General features: G+C 29.0%; 2 protein-coding genes across 2 annotated transcripts in view; one reads left to right on the top strand and one right to left on the bottom strand.

The window, feature by feature from the left end:
• The first annotated feature begins 374 nt into the window (after positions 1-374).
• Positions 375-15151, top strand: LOC127286906 (jerky protein homolog-like). Its single transcript, XM_051313538.1, has 6 exons — positions 375-381; positions 536-678; positions 1226-1485; positions 1585-1752; positions 1900-2429; positions 15111-15151. The coding sequence occupies exons 1-6, from the start codon at positions 375-377 to the stop codon at positions 15149-15151; spliced, it is 1149 nt and encodes a 382-aa protein (XP_051169495.1).
• LOC127286905 (sodium-dependent dopamine transporter-like) overlaps positions 14225-27449 on the bottom strand; it is an 82615-nt gene continuing 69390 nt past the window's right edge. The window contains exon 5 of the mRNA XM_051313537.1: positions 14225-15365. Coding sequence (XP_051169494.1) covers positions 15156-15365 — 210 coding nt within the window. The 3' untranslated portion in view covers positions 14225-15155. The remainder of the gene's footprint in view (positions 15366-27449) is intronic.

Below are 27449 nucleotides of genomic sequence, written 5' to 3'. Positions count from 1 at the left end.
TTCACAATATCACTTTTATTTAGCTGATAATAATTGTTAATGCCTAGCAGGACGTTAGGAAATATTTTTTTCATTTTCTCCGTTTATTGCGGATGATTTTATATATAACCCTTGTTCTGAAGGGAAATAATAATGTTATTATGTATAATAAAATATAATATACACTGGAAGCCCGATCAGCGGTCACTCAATCAGCGGTTTTCTGTTTACATAGTTTGTAGGTGAGGCTAGCGAAGGGCAAAGAGGGAGCTGTCGAGTGGCGGCAGCACCGTATATACTGAAGGCGCTCTGTGCCCTTTAATTTTCGTGTATATTGCCGTGTGAAAAATGTCGAAGAAAAGAAAAGAAAACAATTATTTGACTTATGAAGAAAAATGTCAGGTATTTAAAAAAATTAAGTTAGGTGAATCTAAAGAAGATATTATGCGGGTTACATAATATTAGTAGATCTGCTTACAATCGATTGCGTGACAATGGTGAAAAAGTTGTCGAAGAAATTGGAAGCAATTCTGAAATATTGAAAAAAATACTAAAGGTAGTACTGATAAACATTTGGATTCCACTTTAATCACCTGGTTTCAGCAAATTCGTGACAGAGGTGATCCAATTTCTGAACCGATATTAAAAGAGAAAGCTCTTCTTTTAAGCCAGCATCTTAATCCTGCTTCTAATTTTAAAGTAAGTATTTACTTGACATATAAATAAAATAAATAATCTTTTTGATAAAACTATTACTATATAACAAAATTTTAATGAAACAATTTGAACGAGCTGATTGTAAAATTGTTTGTACATATGTCATTAGTGTTTATTTGTTCTGATGTGTTCAATGTTGTATTTTTTAGCCGAATGTACCAAAAAAAGGGTTAAATGTTTTGTTATTTTAAAGAAAGTAACGTAAAATATTATAGGTTATGTTTACCATAGTTTAAGCTTGATTAAAAGTTTATTTTCGTTGTTTGAAAGCAAAATGTTTTTTCATTTCGCGTGGCATCTAATTTATTGACGTTTTTTCCATGCAAGTGATGGTTGGCTTCAGCGTTTCAAGAAGCGATACGGCATAAAAAATGTTGAAATAAAAGGTGAAAAATTGTCCAACGATCCTAAAAACGCTAAAGAATTTTCACTGTTCTTTCAAGAAAAAGTGATCAAAGAAAAATTGTCGTTAGACAATATATATAACGCTGATGAATCAGGGATATATTGGCGATCTTTAGTTTCTAAGACTCTTGCCTTGAGTACAGAAGCAGAAGTTTCAGGACGGAAGGAACACAAAGAGCGCATAACAGCCCTCTTTTGCTCTAACGCGCAAGGAAGTCATCGAATTCCGATATTAGTTGTCGGGAAATCATGTACATCTAGGTGTTTAAAGAACTTAGTTACACCCGCGATGAAAGAAAATCGCCTAAAATATTTTGAAAGTCTTGGAGTGATATACACTCATCAGAACAGTTCCTGGATGGACCGGCAAATATTTATGCTGTGGTACGTATTAAATTAAATTTATACTCAAATATGTGTTTAAATACATTTTTTCCTAAATTAATGTGATAAATTTTTAATAATAATATGTACAATTTTCAGGTATAAGCAGATATTTATCCCGTTTGTAAAGGAACACCAAAAACAAACAGGTGTGGCGGGAATCGTCACTTTGATTTTAGACAATGCTCCATCGCATCCGAGTGAAAAGGAGCTGAATGCCGTGGATAAAATTTTCAACGTTCAATTTTTGCCGCCAAATGTAACGGCGTTAATACAACCCTTAGATCAGGGCTTAATATCGCTTACAAAAAAACATTACAAAAAAAATTTACTGCAACGTGCATTATTTTTTTCCACAGGCACAGAGAGATATTTAAAAAATTTAAATTTGGATGATTGTTTTATTCTCCTCAGGAAAGCGTGGGAAATTTTAGATGAGTCTAGACTACACAAAGTTTGGAGATCAATTTTAGGTGATTCGTTCATTAACGATCAAAATCGTTCTACTGCCTCCAATAATAAAGGCTTAGAGTCTTCAACAACTCCTGTTAACGAGGAATTGTCAAATCAGCAAGAGTTTAGCGATCAGAATCACTTCAATGACAACGGTTTGCAGGCTTCAGCAACTCCTCTGGAGAAGGAATCATTGAATTTTCCCGAAGGCTTTGGAGAACGAATTGTTAATATCTTCACAAATTCGTATTTCTCAATACACGAGTCAAGAAAACATCTTTTACAATGGTTACATGAAGACGAAAAAGATGATTGTGGGTGGGAGCCTATGACGGATGAGATGATAATAAAGTTGGTAACTACTGGAATAGTTGAAACAACTAACATTGCAAACGAAGTAGAAGAGACGAATAAAAGTGAAAATTTGCAAACTAAAATTTCACACTCACAAGCACTTGAAAGTCTCCAACTATTGAAGACTTATATGGAAAGTGAAGATTTTTTGCCACAACATCACGCTTGCCTTGAAGTCATTGAAAAAACAATAGAAAAAAAAATTCGTGAAATTCCGTCAAAAAATTATAACTTTTACAATCCTATATTTTTTACACTGAGAAAAATATTTTCTTATTTTAAAGTTAACAATAATTTTAAAGGATTTTATTTAACTGAATAAATTTATAAGCTTAATTAAAATGCTGTCAATTTTTTTCTCACATTATTTGAGATATAAAATTATGCAATATTAAATTTTAGAACTTTTATTTATTGAAAATACGATAATTTTTTAAAATCCATACGATTGCTTGTTTAGAATCATGACAAAAACCTATAAAAAAATTGCCGATAAAAAATAATAAAAATTGTGGAATAAGTACATAGAAATAAAATAAATATAATAATAATAATAATTTAATTCTATTAATTTTAATAGTATTAAAATAATTATATAATAATAATAATAACTCCATAATTTAGAAAAGCACGTGCATCCAGTGGTATAATATTAAAATAATTTCATCAGGAAATCTTTTCTGTTTGCGAATTATTTTAACATTTTTCTGCCAAAATGTAAAATTTGTAAAAAAGGGAGACATGTATCCTACTGGATATTTGTGCTCCTTAATTTTTAAGTATCTTTAAATTTTAATTCATAATATGTTGAAAATTGTTATTTAACCTGAAGAGGACGACAACGTTGTCGTCGAAACGTCGTAAAGACAAAAACTTTTTATGTGAAATAAAAAAATATATATTAATCCAGAATTTCCTGATGAAATTATTTCCATAATTTAGTTTAAGAAAAACGATTTTTTGACATTTTTCAGAACCTAAAATCATATTTCACTAAAAAAAATTAAGAAATGCATTTTTTAACAGTTTTTTTTTTTTTTAAATTTTATTTAAAATTATTAATGATTTAATTGTTTTTTAATTTCCCACAGTATATTATAGTTTAAAATTATTAATATTGTCAGAAAAAAAATTGATAATCTTGAACAGCATTAATTTCGATAGGTTGAAATTTCACCGGTTCCTCCCCTTAAACTTAACCATGTTTGCCTGTGTAGCAAAGATAAAATAAGTTTTTAATCAAGTATAATACGTTTGATTTAGAAAAATTGGTTTCTAGTGTACTTCATTCAATTTTTTATTTTTTCGAAATATTTAGTGTGAAAAGAATGGTACCCAATCATAAAGTAGTTCGTACGGCCCTGTATGTTTACACTTTCGTGCTTATCTGATCCGCTCTATCAGCGGTAGTGCACCCCCGGAGCTGACCGCTAATCGGGCTTCCAGTGTATAAATATAACAAAAAATTTTTATTATATTTCATTTTTAATAATTAATTTTTTTAATCTTGGCTAAAGTCTGATTTTTTGTATTTTTGAATATTGGTTGAATATTGGGCCAATATTGAAATTAGATCCTTGGCATTGGTCTCTACACTCCCAGACTTGGTCTAATATTGGCTAAAATAACTGGTCCAATATTGTCAAAAGTGCTTTCATTATTGGATTAATATTCAGCCAATTGTGCTTTTTTCACTGGGTACTAAAGTAATTTTTAAAGGAAGAAATAAAAATTTTCTTTACACGAGTTTTCCCCCTTAAATTATTCAATTTTAAAAATTCTACTTTTTAAAAATATTGGTTAAGTACGTCCTATCTTAATACTGATATTAGTTTTTAATAGACTTTTGTCTGTTCTGTAAGTTTTGACCAAAAACATTCGGAAACATAGTAGGTTCATCCTTGTTCGTTAGAATGTTAAATTATTATCTTAAATCAATGTGTCTTATAAATATGTTTTCACACGTACGTGTACAAAGTTCACTGCAGTTTACAGAATTTTTTTTTACAAATTTTTGTTTCGTCGTTGATTTTTAAGAATATCGCTAATATTATTTTCTTTGTTCTTATTTAAAATACGAGTCTCAACTTGCTGGTCCTAATTCTGGCCAAAAGGTGGCGGCCATCTTTCTTTTTTCCCAAGTATACCAGAATTCTTATTTTACTCTGGATAGATGTGTAGTTATTCTGAATTGAGGCAACACACTGGTTGATAAAATCGACTTATTTCCATGCGATATCGTAGATATAATAAACTTTTAGATTTTTTATTGATAACTAAACAGAAAATAAATTTTTTTGATCTATATGGTTTTATTAACCCCTTGAATGTGAGAATACATCTATAGAAGTACATTCTAAAGTGGACTTCCAGTGTGAGGTACGTCTATAGACGTACATACAAAAAAATTGATAAAAGGCACAAAAAACAAGTAGATTTAAATCACACATACGTTATTTATGGTATTTTTGACGCAGAATCCGAATTTAAAGTCAAATTTTGAAAATTCAAAAACTAAAATCCAATATGGCTACTTAAAAGTAGACTTGAAACTTGTTACTCGGGGGTTTTCGGGTCCGCTGAATTCGAATCTGATGTTATCAATTCCTGTGGCATATAAGTTGTGGGTACATACGGATTAGACAAGTATTTACCGACATGTACTTGGTGTGATCTTTTCGACACGTAGTTCAATGATTTGAATTCAGAAAATAAAATATATAAATATTTTATTTATAAATAAATTAGACTTTTGTATAACTTTACTGATTGATCTTTCAAAACCTTTGCAAACTGTTAAATCAAAGCAATTGATAATAAAAATCTGCGCATTATTTAGAAATAGTGTACAGCTTTGGTACAGATTCAAAAAAATACTTAACATATTTTTAATCAAAATATTATCCTGGATTTGAAAAATGTGATCCACTATTGCTCATTATACTAAACATAAGTAATAATTTTCTTAATCTATTTACGATGCTTGATTTAAAAATAAAATTGTATACGATAAATATGTTATATTCATATCGTATAAAAAACAATAAATAAAAATTATTAATGAAAATATGGAAAATTTTTGAAAACAAAATGAACACTTAGAGCCAGTGAATGATAATGGTGAACCAGTGAATGAAATCTCATTATTTTTAAAACATTTACTACTTCAAATAGTTTGAAAATTTAAAAAGATCTACTTATCATTGTCTTTTAAACAAAGATGCTCTCTATAATTTAATTATTGTTTTGATTCTATATCGCAAATTCGGATAAAATTTATTTTATTGTAAAATTATGTTAATATCATTTTTCATAATTGTTATGTTCTTTAATACCTTGTAAGGTATTAAATAATTTATATATAATATGTATGAGGCAAAATTTTTGAAGTGATCCAACTTTAAAATTGAAGGTTTTCGGATCGGGCTGAAATTTGCACAAACTTTAGTACTATGGGTAAGTACTTCACCCACAAATTATTATTATGTTTTATAGAAAACTGTAGAGGGGGAGGGAGTTCAAGTTTTTGGTCAAATGTAAACAGTGAATTTTTTAAAAAATTGTAACTTCTATATAAATGGATGAAAAAAATTTTGACCTATATGTTTTCGAAAGGTTTTTTTGTGCTATTTCGAATGGTCAAAAATTTTTTTTTAATTCAAAATGTACCTCTTTTTTTGAAAATCAAAAATATTTTTGATTTTTTCTTTCAAAAAGGCCCTTTCTTTCTCTTTTTTTAATTCTCAAAATGAAGCTTAAGAAATATACTTTCAATACCAAAAAAATAGAATGACATTTTTTTTTCTTTTCGAGATATTAATTAATTAATTAATTAATGTTTATAACAAATGGAATATTTTACAAACAAATAAAGTTATGGTAATTCTGAACTTACCAATTAAAAGTTAAGGTAATTTCGCATCCAACGAGCCCTATATGAAGTATTTTCGATAAGTAGATTGTTAATAAACAATTGTAATGTTAACTAATTGTTTATTAATAATCTACTTATCCAAAATACTTCACGTAAGGCTCGTTGGATGCGGAATTACGTTAACTTTCAAATGCTGATTTCAGAATTATGGTAACTTTATATGTTTTTAAAATATTCCATTTGTTATAAACATTAATTAATTAATTAATTAATATCTCGAAAACAAAAAAATGTCATTCTATTTTTTTGGTATTGAAAGTATATTTCTTAAGCTTCATTTTGAGGATAAAAAAAAGAGAAAAGAAGTGCCAAATATTTTTGATTTTCAAAAAAAAGAGGTACATTTTGAATTAAAAAAAAAAATTTTCACCATTGGAAATAGCACAAAAAAACCTTTCGAAAACATATACACTACCGTCCGAAATTGTGCGAACTCTGCTTTTTCAACAACTATAAAACTGTTCAAATCTTCAAAAATATTAAAACTAAAATTTTTTCCTCTTTATTTTATTAAAGCTAATAAAAGTCTGAAAGAAATGACACCTTGACAAAGAGAATATGTTAATTTTTCAATTAGATATCTAAGAAAAACCCAATTTTCAACGTTTTTACTATTTTTTTAATTTCTCTGGCAAAAATTAATATTTTCAAACGTTCTTAGGCTCATTGAAATCGTATTTTGTTATGCAATTTAAATTATATAAAACAATTCATGTACACATTCTTCCCTAGCGTAGGCAAACCGTGAAAGTTGGCTCATAAAATGTCAAAAAATTGTGATTAATATTTATATGACAAAAAATGATCAGTAAAATGTATAAATCTTAAATTTACTTACATAAATCAGAGAAGTTAAGAATGATATATTTACTTGATTTTTAAACATTATATTTTATTGTAGAATTAAATTTAAATTTTTTGACATTTTATGAGCCAACTTTCACGGTTTGCATACGCTAGGGAAGAATGTGTACATGAATTGTTTTATATAATTTGAATTGCATAACAAAATACGATTTCAATGAGCCTAAGAACGTTTAAAAATATTAATTTTTGCCAGAGAAATAAAAAAAATAGTAAAAACATTGAAAATTGGGTTTTTCTTAGATATCTAATTGAAAAATTAACATATTCTCTTTGTCAAGGTGTCATTTCTTTCAGAATTTTATTAGCTTTAATAAAATAAAGAGGAAAAAATTTTAGTTTTAATATTTTTGAAGATTTGAACAGTTTTATAGTTGTTGAAAAAGCAGAGTTCGCACAATTTCGGACGGTAGTGTAGGTCAAAATTTTTTTTATCCATTTATATAGAAGTTACAATTTTTTAAAAATCCACTGTTCACATTTGACGAAAAACTTGAACCCCCTCCCCCTCTACAGTTTTGCATAAAACATAATAATAATTTGTAGGTGAAGTACTTACCCATAGTACTAAAGTTTGTGCAAATTTCAGCCCGATCCGAAAACCTTTAATTTTAAAGTTAGATCACTTCAGGAATTTTGCCTCGTGTATATATTATATATATATATATTTAATTTATAAAATAATTTATAAAATATGATATATTGAACATTTAATCAATTTACCATTTTTTTATTAAATAATTTTTAGCATTAGTTACACGTACTTTTTAGCCAAATGTTTATTTACTAGTGAATGTGTGTTTTCTCCAAATTATCATAATGTACTATATTCAAAAAAATTAAATACATGAAACTATTTCGTAAGTCAACATCATTTAAAATAGAATGTATGTTTTGATGGTTGATGTCTCAAAAAGATCTATAATTTATTTAATTATTTATTATAATTAGTTTTAACAATGTAACATTTTTTCTCTTAGGCGATCATGTGATTGATTTATAAATGAATGTAAAGTATTTCTCATTATACGCTGATTAATATAACTACATCCTCAAGAACTTTTTGTTTTCTTGTTTAGTTAGCAATAAAAATCTAAAGGTTTGTTATGCACAACATAGCATCGGATTGAAATACAATCAGACAGTAAGTTGACTCGATTTAAAATAAACCAATTCGAACAGCACTACCTCGGATTTCGACAATTTTAACTAGAGGCGGTTCGGTTAATTTTGAATCGAAGAGGGTCATGCCTTATTTCGCAAATTTGACATTACTAACTATTAAACAATCCATAATAATACACCCAATTGCATAAATGATGTTCTTCCGGTTCGATGGTATTTTGTGACACTTATATATATAAGGCATTTTACGTGTAATGTCTAGAGTTAAAAAATTGATTTCTCGAAAAAAGTGAAACTTTGGGAAATTGTAGTCCTACCTGATAGTAAAATATCCCCAAAAAAAATTTTGAAATTTTGGAAGAGATAGAGGGGGGACAAATTTATCAGTTTTCCCTGACACCGCCTACTATTTGAATTTTTTTATCTATAAATGCAATAAAAAAATTTTGGGAGGTATGTTTTTTGAAGGTTTTGTGATGTTCTTTCAAATGGTGAATTTCGTTTTTTAAAACTTTTGAATTTTGACCTTAATTTTCTATAATTAAACATAAATTTTCTATTTACACTAAAATCAGTCCGATTTTTTTAAATAAATAAATGTCAGCGCGCGCGGCGAGGCGGTCGATTTATACCGTGCCACGGTAGCTGTTTACACTGGCGCTCGCCGACATAAAATCTTTGATATTTAATATCTCGAAAACAAAAAAATCGGCATTCTGAAAATTTATATACAAATCGGAAAAAACCTCAGCTTTCGTTTGTAATTATTTATTTTTAAAAAAATGGACTGATTTTAGTGAAAATAGTAAATTTATGTTAAATAATAGAAAATTAAGGTCAAAATTCACCATTGGAAAGAACATGAAAAAACCTTTAAAAAACATACCTCCCAAAATTTCATAAAAGTCAAAAAATTTTTTGGGGATATTTTACTATCAGGTAGGACAACAATTTTCCCAAGTTTCACTTTTTTTCAAGAAATCAATTTTTTAACTCAGGAAATTACACGTAAAATGCCTCATATATAATAATTTTATTAATTCGTCGCATATGGTGTATACATTGGTTACACGTTATATACCACGATCTAATAAAATTATTATACAAGCGTCTCGATTTTACAAGATATTGCAACCAATGTACAGTCAACTTTACCCGACGGGAAATTCACTTCAGAAATCAGGATTTCCTGATTTTAGAATTAAAGGAATAGTTTAAGAAATTTTCGAAATCTATAGAAATCCCGGGAAGTTTCATACGAAATCTCAGGAAATCTTAGTAGAAATCGCTGGGAGTCTTGACACAGTGTCGGCTCGGCAGCCGACATCTGCCGAACGCAACTGAGCAAGTCCGAAGTATTTATCGACTAATGATCACATCTATGTATAGTGTCGTTATCACATGCCGAGTCACTTTTTATAAAATTATAACGAGTTTGATTTTTAGACATAACTGAGCACAAGAATTTTCAAATTTATTATAATTATTAGAGTAGAAGGGGGTAATGTAGTGCAGCGCCTCTACCGACTAAGCGAATGAATCGAATTACTTGCCGTTGGTATAGTAGCTGTGTGGTGATAAGTCATGCTCATGTCAGCCATTACGGTTGTTATTATGCACCTGTCACAAAAACTGTAGCGTCATTTGAAAAACACGCGTTTTTCCAAAAATAATTTCATTTTTCTGACAGTGTTGAAAAAGGTTTATAATTTATATAAAAAAAATCAGGTGAGTGTTTTCTGAAGTGAAATTTATCGCTGAATACAAATCTGGTATTATTTTGGCAATATTTTTTATATTTACTTAGTTATTGTAATCGACGTGAAATAAGTGTCGTGGGGAAATGTAGTGCACTCGGTTGGGAGAAATGTAGTGCAACTGATGGAGCCGTCCAAATAAAGCGAAGCTTCAGGAAAACGATGAGGACGTTAATGGAGTCGTCCTGAAGCACAGAACTAAACGTCCTCGTCGATAAGAAAATTTTGTATTCATGTTTACGTTTTTTTTCAGATTTTAGCAGTTTCTTATTTTTTTTAAACAAATAACTATTTTTAAACTTTTTATATATTTTATGTACCTAATAGTGCTTAACTTTTTCAAATAAATTAGTTCCTTTTCATTTAAATTGTTGTATTTATTGATTATTTATTCTATTAATAATTAATATTTCATAAACTATAAATATTATAGATTCTTTAGAAGAATAAAAATGATTTAAAAAATTATTTTTTAAATGCGCTTTCAAAAAGTGCGTGATTGTTTTTGATATATTTAATAAACTTATAAACATAAAAAGTCGATCAAAGTTGATTTTTACCAAGCTAATCCAAAATTTCATTTCAATATACATGGCCGCTTCCCCTTATTTTCACTCGATAGTCATCCCTACTCCTCTCGACTATCAAGGCGCTCACGCTCGGTCTCAGAATTCGATTCTCTCTCTGTGAATAGTGCCATAAACAAAATCCATTGAAAACTTGGATTTAGAAAAGGCACTATTTGCAAAGAGCAAATCGAATCGCGCAAGAGGAGAAATGTACTGAAAGAGGGGGTACTACAATTCTAAGAAAAAGCTTATCAGATGTTCAATCTTTGGCAATATTCATAGAGTTGACTGTATACCATATTCGTGATATACACCATATGTCACGAATTAATACAATTATTATAGAACTGTCACGCTTTTCAAAGTGTTGTCAAACCGGATGGACAGCATTTATGCAATTGGGTGTATTAACTTACAAATTGAGAATCGATATGTCTATAGTTAACTTTACATAGAGAATTTGTATACAAGATTTACTTAATTACTTTCTGAGACCCTTTAAAAAAAGTTGTTTTGGCTTTATCAGCATAAGTCATGGCAGATTCATCAGAAATTAAAAAACAAAATATTTTTATACTTGAACGAAGAAAAAAGAAAAAAATTTTAATTTATAGCGGAGTTTTAAAAAGAATGCCATTTTTTGGTGAAATTTCCATCACGTTTTGGCCTGTAGAAATAGTTATGATTAAAAAAATCCTTTGTTCAAGCACGAGATAATATTGAAAAATATTATAAAATAATATATAAAATATTATCTTATAAGAATATTATTTTAAAGAAGTGTGCCAAATATGAACAAGATCGGTTTGTATCTTTTCGAGAAATCGTAATAACCGACATCAAAAACAGCGTTTCGAGAAAAATGCGATTAAAGTTTTAAAGTGAAATAACACGCAGAAAAATTTTTTGTTTCAAATTACATAAAATCAGCGATTTTGGCACAATATAACAACTAAGATATTCGCAACTAGTTGTCCTTACAAGGTGAGAGGTAGCGAGGGAGACAGACAAACAATAGCTAAGGAAAATATGTCAGGTTTACTTGCGACGTGCCAGGCTGAAGTACTGCGCAGGGGGAACTTCCGAAAGATCTATCTCTTAGAAAATTTCTCCACTCGAATTGGAATTTTGGGATAATATTCTGGACATAATGAACTATTTTTTCAAGCAAAAAAAATATTTTTAAGTTGAAACCCACCTAATCCCTTAAGTAGTTTTATTACACAATGGTTTACTTATAGCTAACGTAATAATCGAAACAGTAACACCAAGTTAGTTAAGTTTAACGTGCGATACGGATAATTAAATGAAATATATCAAAGATAATATTCTTGATACTAAAGCATCTTACACAAATCATGTAATTGATTTCAATTGATTACTTTAGATAAAATAAAAATATTTTCATAAAAATAAAAGAAGAACGACGTTTTTGCGCATGTAAAGAAACATTCTACCTTCACGGATGTATAAACAGATGAAAATTAAGGAAGTGTAGAAAAACAAGAGTTATAAAAGAAATATAAATCGTAAGAAAAAAAATTATTTTATTTTGTATTCAGAAGCAAAGGAGCGAATTTTTTCTGGAGGAAAAATCATATGTATTTATTTTCTTAATAACTGGGACGCAACTGTCTCCATTGCTTCACAGGTTTCTCACCACTGTCATTATTTCTTTCGTACCTCCGGTACATATATGTATGTACACACTTACAAAATTTGATGTAACTTTTATAAAGTTTGTAAACTTTTATATCACTACGCGTCAAATTTTTTTCTATTATAAATGGTCACTGCTACGTGAAAAAAATTATAAATTACATAATTCAAGTATAATTATTTATAACAATAGGTATAACATTGAAAATAATTTTAAAAAATGTTATATAACAATTTAGTCATTTCATTAATGTTTTAGACAAAAATTTTTAACAACACTTTAGTTTCTTATGGTTTTGCGGTCGCTGTTTACGAATCTAAAGTCAGATTTTAAAAATTCAAAACGACGGATCAAATATGGCTGACAAGTTTTGTAGAAATTTTATAAGTGATTATATTTTCTAAAAACTTGACACTCGGGGGTCCTTAAGGGGTTACACCACTTTGAAAGCATGAAAAAATACGCATTTTTCAAGAATTTTTTTTGTAGAAAGGAAATTTTTTTAATAAAATTAAAATACATAACATTAATATGCTACAATTAAACTAGAAAAAAAATATTTAGAAATTTTTTTTTAATTGCCTGCGACAGCTTATTTAGCGGAGCGCTTCAAAAATCGATGGTCTTGCGGTGGCCTAGATAATTCAGTCTTGATTTAAGCTAAAATAAAAAACCAAAAAGCTTTAATTTCTGTAGTCCAAAATCTAAAGAAATATGTAGCAGTTTTTAAATATAATTATTTACGATTTCTGGGCAACTTTAAGTAATGGAATTTTAATCCAAAAAACATATTTTTTTATTCAAAACGATGCCATTTTGTCAAAAATACGTATTTTTAAAAACGGCTATGTATTTCTTTAGATTTTGGGCTACAGAAACTAATGATTTTTGGCTTTTTATTTAAGCTCAAATCTGGACTGAGATATCTGGGCCTCCGCACGACCATCGATTTTTGCAGCGCTCCGCTAAATAAGCTGTCGCAGGCAATTAAAAAAAAATTTCTAAATATTTTTTTGTACTTTAATTGTAGCATAATAATGTTATGTGTTATGTATTATTTTATTAAAAAATTTTCCTTTCTTAAAAAAAAATTCTTGAAAAACGAGTATTTTTTCATGCCGTTAAAGTGGTGTAAACCCCTTAAGGTCGCTAATTCGCGTACGTGAAAGTACGAAAGGGTTATATTTGTTTGCAGTAAAAAGAGTGATATATTGGTAATGGCTTATCCGTTAATATTTCTCTTACTTACTGATACTGAATATGAATTTAATGTTTATTTGTTTTAAAAGTAAATGAAATACGAAGTTTATATATTAATGATAATCAACAAATATAAGTAATTAAAAACTTGTGAAAAACAAATAATAATACAGGTCCAGAAACAAAAATAACATATGCATTAAATTTGTATCTACTGTTGGTAAGTAATTGCAACGTGATTTACTAACGAATCAGAGTTTCAATTATTACAAAATGTCATTAATAAAATAACTCTTTTTTTCTTCAAATTTTCAATTTTTTATGATTGTAGCTTTTTAAATTAATCATTATTTGTATTTATGGGTTATGTGCTAGAAAAGAACAAATAACACGTTCAAGACATTTTTTCTAAAAAATACTTAAAATTAATGATAATAATAATGATGACGATACAATAGTAATTAACCTTATTCGATCAGATCATATAGGGAAAAAAATATAAATTTCATATTATCTAAAATTTTCATACTCCTATGGTACAAAAACTCTATTCTGTAACCGTGTATGAAACTAATTTACATTATACAATAAATATTATTTATAATTTGAAATCTAATTATATCTTTTGTCTAGCAATATTTATTAATTGTTCTTTTTTTTAATTGATTCTAGAAGAGGTAAGGCAAATTATTTCAGTTTCTATTTTCAAGAATTAAATTATATTTGTGCGCCATTGAAAACTCTATTCCGTATCCGGTCACAAATGCAAGTTTTAAATGTAAACTAATATATTACGGAAACAATGGAGTGGTTAGTAGTTAGAATAATGGTGCGGTTATAGGTCAGTGCGAATTAGGATAAAAGAAAAGAAAATATACTGTATAATTGAGATTTTCATTTGAGCAGACTTCAGTAACACAAAGAAAACTCCATTCCGTAACCGCAGTAAATTCAGAATGATGTTAAATAAATGATAAATATTATTAATCATTTTTAAGATAGTCTTTTATTTAAATAAAATATTGCAAATACTATTGACTGATTATTTATACAATTTGTAACTTAACTTCCTTATAACAAGTTTCAACCGAATACAATCAATTTTTAAAATTTCATCAGCCATATTATATCCGCCTTTTCGAATTTTTGAAATCTGACTTCTCATAGGAATAGTCATATTAATATTTTTTATTTTTTTAATTTAATCATAATTTTGCATTTATCCTTTTCAAGAAATTTGCCTTTATATGTCTGTTAAAGTCATTTTTTCATTTAAAGCACTACAAATGTCGTCAGTGTATACCACTTTCTTAAAATTACACCAGAGTTAAAATTCCGTATACCACCCAGTGGGCAAAAAATCCTGTTCGTTTTAAAAACGTTTAAGAACGTTTCATGTCCGCCAAATAATGTTCAGAAACATTTTCAGATCATGGATGTTCAAATAATGTTCTGGAACATTGTTTGTCTGACATGAAACGTTAAAACGTTTTTGGAACAAATATAGTTTATGGCATACTGGAAAGCTAACGAGTTGGTATACGGAATCCTGTGTTTGCTATACAATTTTTTATTAGGTTATTCTAAGTATATTATACCAATTTAAAATTTAAAGGGGTAGTAAATTATTTTGAATAAATGAAAATATATGCAAAATAAATTAACAGCATTACAATTAAATTACTAGTAAAATAATTATTTTAACACAGATAAATGTGAAAGCGAGTTCCACGCAGAACAACGACTGTAAAATCCTAGACGTGCTCAGGCGGTGGATCTTCATTGATGTTTTCAGAAGGTGAAATCATAATTTCTAATTGTTCTTTTCTCATCTCTTCCTGGATTTTGTCATCATCAAAATCTTCAACATTTAGAAAACTGCGTCTTACTGCACCATTAGCAATGGTTGAAAGTGACGTTTTTTTCTGGGTATCTCTCCATGGAGTTGTGAGGATCTTCAATCTCTGAAAATTGCATCATTAGTCATTTTAATATAATATACTTTACACAATTTTGTGTCTTAATTATTATCCAAATATTATACTTAATAAAAATTGTCATACAATATTGAATAAAGTTTCACCTTGGTCATTTTTATTGATTTTAATTACAAAGCAACACATATTTTTTGGTCAAGGAAGAAGGGTTCATTACAATATATAAATAGGGTAAAATTCCTGTAGCGTACTTTAACCACGAAGTATTGTTAGGTTTTTTCAAAAACTACATACAGGAGAGGGGGGGGCGTTGAATTTTTTTGAAAAATTTAAACAGTGAATTTTTGAAGACTTATAACTTTTAAACAGAAAGATGAAAAAAAATTGACATATATGTTTTCGAAAGGATTTTTCCTGCTCTTTCGAAGGGTGCAAAAATTTTTTCTAAAAATTAAAAATTTGACCCTTTTTTGTTATTACTTTTAAACACTAAGATGAAAAAATTTAGACCTATATGTTTTCGAAATGTTTTTTCATGCTCTTTTAAATGGTAAAAAAATTTTCAAAAAATTCAAAATTTTTAGAAATGCTAAGGAAACTATTATTTTGGTTGGAAACTTCGGTAACATATTAAAAAACGGGGTACAATGTAAGGGGCCAAGTCACGCGCCTACCAAGCGTACTCTTCGCGCACACAATATATGCTTTTAAATATGGAATAAGATTCTTGTAGCGTACTAAGTGAAAAAAACGTGATCGGATCGGGCTGTACCTTGCACATTATGTCGGCACAAAAAGTCTTTGCCCCTCAGAATTGGTCAACTTTGCAGGATGATAACTCAAGAAAAAAAAATCGTAGTAATTTAAGGTAAACAATGAAATAAGTCTTGTTTATATGCGCGTAAATTGATATGTAACGCATGTAAGGAAAAATTTTTTCTTCTAATTTATTAAGTAATATGCATAAAAATGTAGCCTAAAAATTTGACTTTTTAAAATCAATGCACTTTTACCTGTTCCTTCCATGAAAATTATACTCATAAAAATTTACTTCAGAAAAATTGTCAACTTCTTTCCTATACAAAGTAATTTACTCAACTTAAAAATATTAATATTTGTTAATGTTATTAACATTTTTATTTAACGTTGATATATCAACTGATAATAAAGATACAGTTTTGCGCTAAATTTTAAAATGTACAGTTAAAAAAATTAAACAAAACTTGATAATTTTTACTTTGATTCAATACATATTTCGGTGGTAGTTCGTTTAAGAAATTTTCAGTTTTTAATGAGGTGTTGAAGAAAAAAACGTAACAAAAAAAGGGTAACAATGACAAGTGCTACTCACCGATCGAAAAGGTTCTTATAGTGAATTTTAAGGCCAAGCTTTTTTGGACCTTTAAAGACATAGAGAAGCAAGTGGAACTAATTTTTTTAGAAGTTTTTTATGCAATATGCAGCGTAGAAAATCGCTTTTTTCTTTTATTCAGAAAATGATAATTAACAACTTGTTAACTTACATTCCTTAGAATTTTTACTAAACAGTTTGAAGTGTGAATCCCTACGATATATTTATTAGCAATAGATATAGCAAAGTTGAACAAAAATGTTTATAACATTTACAAATATTAATATTTTTAAGTTCAGTAAAGTTCTTTGTATAAGGAAGAAGTTGATAATTTTGCTATAAAATTTGTAAATTTTTATGAGTACAATTATTATGGAAGGAACAGTAGAAAGTGCATTGATTTTAAAAAGTCCCATATTTAGGCGACATTTTTATGCATATTACTTAAGGGAGGGGGTATGGTTAATTCGGTGTAAAACAGGTACTTTTTTAATAATTTTTTTTGGTGATATAAACTGTGTTACTTTATTAACTTAATTTCCACATATTAATACAATATTTGAAGTATATTTTCCTAAATTCTGATTGAAAAATATTGCAAATTGTACGAGTGGCAGTAAATCTCTTCGTGCGCCTCGTAAAAAAATGGATTTGCGGTGTTCAACGTAACTCGCAACAGAATCATCTGAATAAAAAATTTTTTTTTGTTAAAGGAGATGTTTTTCGAGGTAACTACGAGAGTTTTTTTTTACTTTTCGCAGCACTTGAAACCCAAAAACTCGATTTTCGCTAAAAAAATCGATCAATTTTTTACTGTATAATTAATAATTATTAAAAAAAGCTCTCGTAGTTACCTGGGGAATTTAGTCAAAAAGAACTGTGCCAAATTTCAGAACAATTGGTTCAGATGATTTTGAGATATCGATATCGTGTCAAGTGTGTTAAATGCTTTTGAATGCTTTTGACAATTTTAAGTTAGGTTAGCCAACCTATGTTTTCAACATGGATAGTACAATGGTTGGTTACACTTGATATGGAATGACTCATATATACCTATATTCTTCCATTGGCGATGTATCTTCCACTGGCGATGTATAAAGCTAATAGCAGTTCCGCCAGTGGAGTTTAAGTCTCAAAAAGGGTGTGGTTTTTAGTGGGTCGACCAGAACAAGAGCGCACGGTGTGTTATTTTTGCAATTTCATGTTCAAAACCTAATGTCTCTTGAACACATTGACAAAATTGAATGAACCTTGGACCAAAATAAAGCTAAATAAATGTAGAATAGAGGAAAATTAAAGGGAACCCTTGATTTATTTTTTTGAGCTCCTGGGTGTCGAGTGAAGTTAGCATTTTTTAGGAAAAAATGGTAAATTGAAGTATACAAACCGGTATATCATGGTAAAACTTAATAAAACAACTTTTTTGTAAGCATTTAGGATCACTGAATACAAAACTAAAGTTCATTTTTCAAAATTCAAAATGGAGAATTCAAAATGGCGGACTAAAACAATGCAATTTTGAAACAAAAATTTTTTTGTTCAAACTGTGGTACTTTAACGTTTTTGAGGTCGCTGAATTTAAATATGATGGTAAAATTTGAAAATTCAAAATGGCGAATCCAATATGGCGAACAGAAAATTTAAAAAGTGCTTAGATTTCAATGAGACTTGGTACTTTAACGTTTTCGAGGTCGCTGAATTCAAATATGATGACAAAATTTAAAAATGCAAAATGGCGGATCTACTCTCTAAATCTGAATCAGTGAAAATTTCGCTGATTTTCTCAGTGACAAAGATTTTCACTGAGAATCAGCGACTATCACTGACGAAACAGTGACTTTACTGAAGTTGCTTCTGCGCCGACGCAGTAAATTTCAGAGCGTCATTTGGTGCAAGAGAAATCTGGGCAAGTTAGGTTAAAAGTTATATCAACATTTGCGTTTTTTAAGTGAAAAAATTGTTTAAATACTTAGTAAGTACATATTATACACTATTATTTACCTTTTGGATCATAAGTTCATATACAGTAGTTGAATTTATATCAAAATTTGATCAAAGATTACTTTGGTTTATACAGTGTTATTTTTAACTATTTTATAATAAATTTAACAAAATACGTAATGATTATAATTAATTAATTAAATTTTCTTTGTTTTATAGATGGTTTCGATTATATAAAATTCATAAATTGTTCAAATTATCATTTGAAAACTAATTCGTTTTCGTTTGACACGAAACATAACCTCACTTATATTTTTCATGCGATATTAATATTTATCACTATTTTTGCGCATAATTTTAACTATACCGACAATTGATTTTCCCTTTAATTACTTCTGCTTTGTATTTTGTAGATTACACTTTTACTCGGAATCAGCAATAATTTCAATAAGATGGATTTATCGAATATATCTACATTGCCCTTAGAATTGTACACCAAGTTAAGGGACAATAATATTCCAGAGGAAATATTTCAAATTTTAGAAGGTTTGTGTAAAAAGATTTTAGTTAAATCTTTTTACACAAACCTTCTAAAATTTGAAATTTTCTATAATTTCATTGAAAATTATGTTTATGATCTTCACACGGGAACTCGCAGTGTAGTTACATCGATGCACATCAATGTGTGCAACGTTATCAACGAAGAATCGTCAAATTAGTTTTATAGTTTATCAAACAAGTCATTGAAACTTCGATTAATGTGTTTTCTATTTATTTTCAATGGATGTTTCATTTTTTATATTTTTGTGTTTTTATTCTACGTTTTAAACTTACGTTTTCCTAATATTAATTTACGAATAATTACTAAATAATGTTCAGTTTTCCTAATTGATGTACGTGTTTCAATAAATATAATATTTTTCATTAAACTAATATTTTATCTTTTGACACAGAAAAAACTAAGAAATATTTAATTCACTGAAAAATCAGTGAAAAACTACTAATTAGATCAGCGAACTTTCACTGTTTAAATCAGTGAAATAATTCCTCGCTGATTGAAACAGTGAAATTCCACTGATTCCCAGTGGTATACTTATAGCTATTTCAATCAGTGACTATTCACTGAGAATAAGTGGGATTTCGCTGATTCAGATTTAGAGAGTAATATGTCGGACAAAATATTTATAAAATTTTTAGATTTCAACGAAGCGTAGTGATTATAAATTTTTTTTTATATGAGTCGCCGGAAAGTAAAACCACACATAAAATTCTGACGGACATGTTAATTCAATGGGAGTCAGAATTTTATGTGAGGTTTTACTTTCCGGCGACTTATATATTCATATTGAGCATTATATTTGAAGTCTGTGACTAGAAAAATAATAAAACACTACGCTTCGTTGAAATCTAAGAATTTTATAAATATTTTGTCCGCCATATTGGATCCGCCATTTTGCATTTTTAAATTTTTTCATCATATATGAATTTAGCGACCTCGAAAACGTTAAAGTACCAAGTCTCCTTGAAATCTAAGCACATTGAAAAATTTTTCGTCCGCCATTTTGGGTCCGTCATTTTGAATTTTTAAATTTTAACATCATACTTGGCTTCAGCGACCTCAAAAACATTAAAATACCACAGTTTGAACAAAAAAATTTTTGTTTCAAAATTGCATTGTTTTAGTCCGCCATTTTGAATTCTCCATTTTGAATTTTGAAAAATGAACTTTAGTTTTGTATTCAGTGATCCTAAATGCTTACAAAAAAGTTGTTTTATTAAGTTTTACCATGATATACCGGTTTGTATACTTCAATTTACCATTTTTTCCTAAAAAATGCTAACTTCACTCGACTCCCAGGAGTTCAAAAAAAATAAATCAAGGGTTCCCTATAATTTTCCTCTATTCTACATTTATTTAGCTTTATTTTGGTTCAAGGTTCATTCAATTTGGTCAATGTGTTCAAGAGACATTAGGTTTTGAACATGAAATTGCAAAAATAACACACTGTGGAGCGGTCATCCCCACATAACCTGAGAGTACGGGCTCCAGGTATCTGACTTGGAAGTAGGCCTCCAGGGTTATGTAGATTTTCCACTTCCCTCGTAATGAAAAAAAAAAAAATAATAAAAAAAATCATAATATACCTATATTAGTATTTTAGTTCTGATTTTAATCTCAAACTCAAAGACGAATTGACGTGAAACGATCCATATACACTGGAACGCCGGTTATTAGGACACTTGATTATTTGGAAAGCTTAGGCGCTAAAACGGGGTGAGGAGAAAAGGGAAGTATCTCTGCACGCAGTAGCGCATCTATTAAAGAGTCCGTTCCCCGCCTTGATTTAACGTATTATTTTGCAATTATTTATTGGTGTTTTATGAATATGATAAAAATTATTAAGCTGTGTGACAATTTTGGTAAGTAAAATTTGTTTTATTTCTAAAAAACAATTAATATTTCTCACTTAATTAATATTTTCTTTTCTCACGTCTCATGCGCCTAACCTCAAAATTGTTGTTCAACTGTCAAACTTTGGTTATGTATTTCAATCGAAGGCAGCAAAAACTTCTTACGGCCCTGTAAGTTTATGCTTTTTTGTCAAGGTGACCTTTCCAGATTATTCGGACACACACCCGAGTTGTCCTAATAACCGGCGTTCCAGTGTATCTATAGGTTAAAAAGAACATAACCTCAAAAATCAAGGTCAAGAGTAACCAACCTAAGACCTTTGTTTTTGACATGGTAAGTACAATATAGGTCTTAGGAATAGCTTAAAAATTAAATGACATATGTGAAACATAACCACAAAATTAAAGGTCATAAGTTAAAATACCTACAGGACCTGCAGGTCAAGCACTCAAAGGTTAAAAAGTCATAAGTGAAAATTCTTACAAGTCATGTACTTTAAAGTACTTTTGGTCAAAAATAATATGTCAAAAACCAAAGATATCCTGAAAATTATAGGCACTGTATGAAAAGGAAATTTTATTATTGTGATTTATTTTTAGTTTATTATGGTTAGTTTATTTATGGTAACATATGATGAACCAATAATCTCTGCAAACTTTCAAGATGAGCATATGCCTCCTTTCGGAAATACAGAGGGTCAAAGGTTTAAAAATACAAAATGTCGGATCCAATCCACCTTTGTTGGTTGGATTATTAACCCGTATCTTTGTTGAACGGGTTGTCGATTACATCTTACCTTTGTTGGTTGGATTATTATCCCTTGTCTTTATTGATCAGGTTGTCGATTACATCTTGCCTTTGTTGGTTGAATCATTATACCTTATCTTTGTTGATCGGTTTGCAGATGACATCTTGCCTTCGTAGGTTGGATTATTCCATCTTACCTTTGTTGGTTAAATTATTACATCTTGCCTTCGCAAGCTGGATTCGGCATTACATCTAGCCTTTATTGGATATATTGGATCCTCCATTTTGATTTTTTTAAAACTGATACCAGATTCGTAATCAGCGACCCCAAAAACCCCCGAGTAACCATTTTCAAGTAAATTGGATGGATTTTTAAAATTGTTGTCCGACATATTAGATCCGCCATTTTGAATTTTAGAAAACGGACTTCAAATTCGTAATTAGCAGACGAAAATCTTGAACGAACCATTTCGTCTGATTTTTTGAACATTATTATTCTATAATATTGCATGTTCTTTTTTTTGCCATAGCCCCCTTTGACCCTCTGTATTTCTGTAAGAAGGCATATGCTCATCTTGAAATTTTGCAGAGATTATTGGGTCATCATATGTTACCATTTGGCATAAAGAAAGTTTTAAAATTCGAGGTACGACAAACGGGCATATCCTGCCGAGGTTCTTTAGATAAAATTTTTTTAATTTTAATACTTGCAAGACTTTAAAAAATTAATCATTAAAGTAAAAAAGAATGGGGGTTGGCGCGCGAAGCGCGCATGGGAACGAGGCTCCCCTAGTTATTATTTTAAATAATATGCATTTTTACACAGGTTTTGAGATACGAAATTCTAAAATTCTAATATATACTAATACATAGGTATAGTTAATTCCCATGTAGCATTCAATCCTCTATAATTCTAGAGACAAATTCTGAACGGTACGAGAGTTGAATGGTAGACGAGTACATCGATACTAATATAGGTACGCCAACGCCGCCGCTGTATCAAGACTTTGAATATAGCCGAAAGTCCCAGGATTGCCTCTGTGTTCGAGACTATGTTTGACAAACATAACCATAAATTTAGGTCAAATTCTAGCGAGAAATACCCCCTAACCAAGAATCGAACATAACCTTAAAATAAGCTCAAATTTTGTCGGGAAATACCTCCCATCAACAAACAAAAGGAACATAACTTCAAAATTTAAATGAAGTTCGACCGTGAATATAGCCGCAAGTCCCGAGGATTACCGTTGGGTTCGAATCTATGTCCGACAGACAACCTCAAATATCCCTAACCAAAAAACGGTGAAAATCTTTTTATAATGGAGAGAGATCTAAAGAAAGGGACCTTAGAAGCAAAAAATGATAAGGTACGTTTTGAAATTTTTAAGTGAAAATACAGAAAGACGTTCAACTCGTAATGGAAAGTAATTATATTTAAGTCTTCTTTACATCCGAAATATTCAATAAAAAATGATTTCAGTTTTACAAAAACAAAAATAAACTTTTAATTCAAGTAAAGCTGTCGTAAACATAACCTATAATTCATCTGCTTTTAAGGTCCCTTTCTTGCGAACGCGTCACATGTACACAAAATTAAATTTCTAAGTCAGAAGCAATCCCCATAACAAAATTTAAAATTTTGTTGTGTTTATGTTCGCCGCAATAGGAAACTCATCTTAAATAATTTTTATACGTGCTGGGTGTCGAGTATGTAATTTGATTTGATTCTGACATCAAATTCAAATTTATTTTGACGTCAAAGTCAAATTTAATTCAAGAAATTCATTTCTTGATTTGATTTTGACGTCAAATTCAAATTTATTTCGACGTCAAAGTCAATTTTAATTCGAGACATTCATTTGTTCATTTAACTTTGACGTCAGAATCAAATCAAATTACGTAATCGACACCCTGTTTATCTTTATCAAGACGACATCTATATTTTATTGTTTTTTGGATTGAAACTTTTATTTTCTCATGATTTTTAATCTTTTAAGTTGCATTTTTAGATTGGTAAATTACTATCTTCTTACAGCTTTTTTCTGACATGTGTATTTATGTGAAAATAAAAATTTCATTCAAACGTATTCTATTACACCGTCCAACAAAATTCAACTTTTTTTTCACACACGAAAAAATCAATGATTTTCAGAAACTAGGACCAAAAAAAAAGATACCCGTGTCTGGCCAATTCATTTGAAAGTTGTTTCTTAGGGGTTTTTGGGGTCGCTGATTACGAATATGATGTCAAATTTTCAAAATTCAAAATGACGGATTCAATATGGCGGTCGAAATTTATAAAAGTTCATCGAATTCACTTGAAACTTTTTACTTGAATGTTTTTGGGGTCGCTGATGACGAATATGATGTCAGATTTTGAAAATTCAAAATGGCGGATCCAATTTGGCGGTCGAAATTTATAACTATTAATTATTTTTTGTAAAAATTTGGTATCTAGGGGTTTTTGGGGTCGCTGAGTACGAATCTGAAGTCAGATTTTTAAAATTCAAAATGGCAGATTCAATATGGCGTTTGAAATTTATAAAAGTTCGTCGAATTCACTTGAAACTTGTTACTTGAAGGTTTTTGGGGTTGCTGATTACAAATTTGATGTCGGGTTTTCAAAATACAAAATGGCGAATCCAATATGGTGGTCGAATCTTTAAATCGTAAAAATAAGAGTCTAAAATTTACACAAACGTAAAAAAAAGTTGTTATGAAATGTTTCTATTAATTTTATTTTATTGCATTATATTTGTTTAATAAATTTTGATTATAACCTCTTGAATTTATTAATTCTAATAGAAACTTAATTTATTAAAAATCACTTAAAATAAAAATTTTAAAATGTTAGCTTGCAAATTTTAACAAAAAATTAATCGAACATTTAAAGTGCCATATTGAATTTTAAAAATCTACAATCAGATTCGTACTCAGCGACCCCAAAAAGCCAGAGATACGAAGTTTTATAAAAAACTAATAACATTTAAAAATTTCGACTACCATATTCGATCCGCCATTTTGAATTTTGAAAACCCGACATCGAATTCGTTATCAGCGACCCCAAAAACCCCTAAGTAACAACTTTCAAATAAATTGGTGAATTTTTATAAATTTCAATCGCCATATTGGATCCGCCATTTTGAATTTTGAAAATATAACATCAGATTCGTAATCAGCGACCCGGAAAACCCCGAGGTACCAGGTTAAAAATCGGTGTGCACTCTAGCTGACACAAGTTTCAATCGATCCTCTTAGTTTTTTTTATTTTGCTTGTGATATAATTATCTAGCCAAATAGGGGAAGCTGGGGATTTGGTACTGATGGAATATCGACATCAAAAACATCGAATGTTTCGTTTTCGATTCGATATTTTCCATATATCGATGTTTGGAATCTATGTCTTCCCCAACCGGGTAAGAGAGACAGATACAAATTTCTTTTTGCTTTCTCGTGGAGGAAGCTTTGTAGTCCTTTCGTTTATAAAATTTTTCAAAACGGTGAAAATAAATTTTCCTCTATATAGAAACATGTTATATGAGATCCTGATCAATTGTCCGGATGTATGTGTGTGTGTGGATCGTTTTTGTGAACACGATATCTTTAACAGGTTTTAATGGATTTGGGTAAAATTTGGTAGGCTTATTTATCCCATTAATCTCTCAAAAATGAAGAGAAGATTTTTAAAAATACCCCCAAAAAAAATTTTATCGTCTTTTTTCCAAAATTTTTTTTTAATTGAAAAAATTTTTAAATAAAAAATTTAAGGTAATATATAATATAATCCTCTTCTTTACGTCAAGACGAATCGATTACTATATATAAAGCATATATTTGATTGAAATTTAAAGAATTAATGAAAGTTAAAAAATAAAAAATTCACATTTTAGCTAAAAAATGTTTTATTTATAAAAATTCAAGTTTATATATGAAATAATTGTATTCCCTGCATTTAAACGAATCGATTGCTATATATAAAGTACAGATTTAATTTAAAATTTTAGAATTAATAAAAATTAAAAAATCAAAAATTAATATTTTAGCTAAAAAATTTTGTGGTTTTTTAAATTCAAGTTAATACATAAAATAATTGAATTCCTTTCATTGAAACGAATCGTTTCGTATATATAAAGTATATGTTGCACCCAAAATTAGTGATGCACTTCGATCAAAACAATCGAGAAATGACCACTTTCAGACGAGATGTTTGCTAGTTTATAACGAGGCCTCGTCTTGCTTCATTTTTTATTTCAAGTAGCTTGAAATTGACGAGACTGATCGCAGATTCTTTTAATAATAAAATTAATGTCAAGATAGAATAAATGTAACCTAAAAAGCTACGTCCAGGATAACTATATGTATAGCAGAATATAACATTTTTTCAATTTAAATTTAGCCCATATTATCCGAAGTATAAATTATATTATTACAAAATTTATCAAATCTTTCATTTACGAAGAAAATATTGTTAGCTTTGACGAAATTCTTTTTTGGAAAAAAATTTAATTTTAAATTTTTCAAAAGTCATTTTACAGTGTTAGATTTGATTTACTTAACAATGAATACATTAAGATTTTTATTCAAATACGGTAACATTTATAGATTTTCAAGCCTTATATTTCATTGATTTTTTTTAATTAAAGAAAAAGGCATTCTTTGTATTATAGAAAAATTATTATAATTTAATTGATAAATTCAAAGTAAAACAGGTAAATTACAATGAAATGATAATTATATAATAAAGATAATTTAAATGAACACTAATGTAATACATACATAGGTATATAAGTAATCTGTGGTTAGGTTTAGGAGGAAACTGTCAAAATGACGAGTTTTTGAATTAAAAACGAGTCGAGAAAAAACAAAAGAACATACGAGCGCTTGACATAAAAAGTCGTCGTGTGACGAACATAAAATAAACGAGACAGACGAGCATCTCGTCTCGATATGCATCACTACCCAAAATAAATTACAATTTTCTTAATTTTTCAAAAAATGTAATGAATTTAAATCAGTTTTTAACTCTTCACACAATGAGGAGGCAAAATGTTTATGAAATAAACATAAAGGACCCCCTCCGACTCACTCCTTGTTTTAGATTATCTTTGGGTTAACAGCAGCAATAATTAAAATTATAATTTTTTACTTTTAAGTAAGCAAATAAGATAAGTTTAAAATACATTGTTTATTAAATATTTATTCATACCATCTCTTTCTATATACAAGTTTAACACAAATTTGAAGGGTTTATGTAAATAGTATATTTTACAGTATCATTAAGCAATTTGAAGATTTTGAAGTTCTTTTACATTATACAGGGTGTTCCAAAAGTATGAAAACTTGAAAATATCTCGAAAAGTAAGAATTTTTGTAAAAAATGTTCAAGACAAGAGTTGTTCCAAACAAAAAGATGTACATCTTTGAAACAAAAAAATTGGGCCCGGAGCCCAATGTTAGGCCCTACAATGAAAAAAGTGGTTTTCTTAAATGAGACCACTAATTTTCAGTATCAAATTCGTAATCTCCATGAAATTCTGCGTTCAGACATGTGGTATAAGTGCCCAAAATATTGGGCCCAATCCAAGATATTGGGTCCAAAATTTATCAACAGATAAATATATTTTAAAAACTCGCATCTTGGAGGGATTTTGAGATCACA

This window comes from Leptopilina boulardi, unplaced genomic scaffold (genome assembly GCF_019393585.1).
Source record: "Leptopilina boulardi isolate dan_hultmark-lab unplaced genomic scaffold, ZJU_Lbou_2.1 LbouV2_365, whole genome shotgun sequence".
Classification (NCBI taxonomy): Eukaryota; Metazoa; Arthropoda; class Insecta; order Hymenoptera; family Figitidae; genus Leptopilina; species Leptopilina boulardi.
This window is presented reverse-complemented; position numbering and strand designations above follow the sequence as displayed.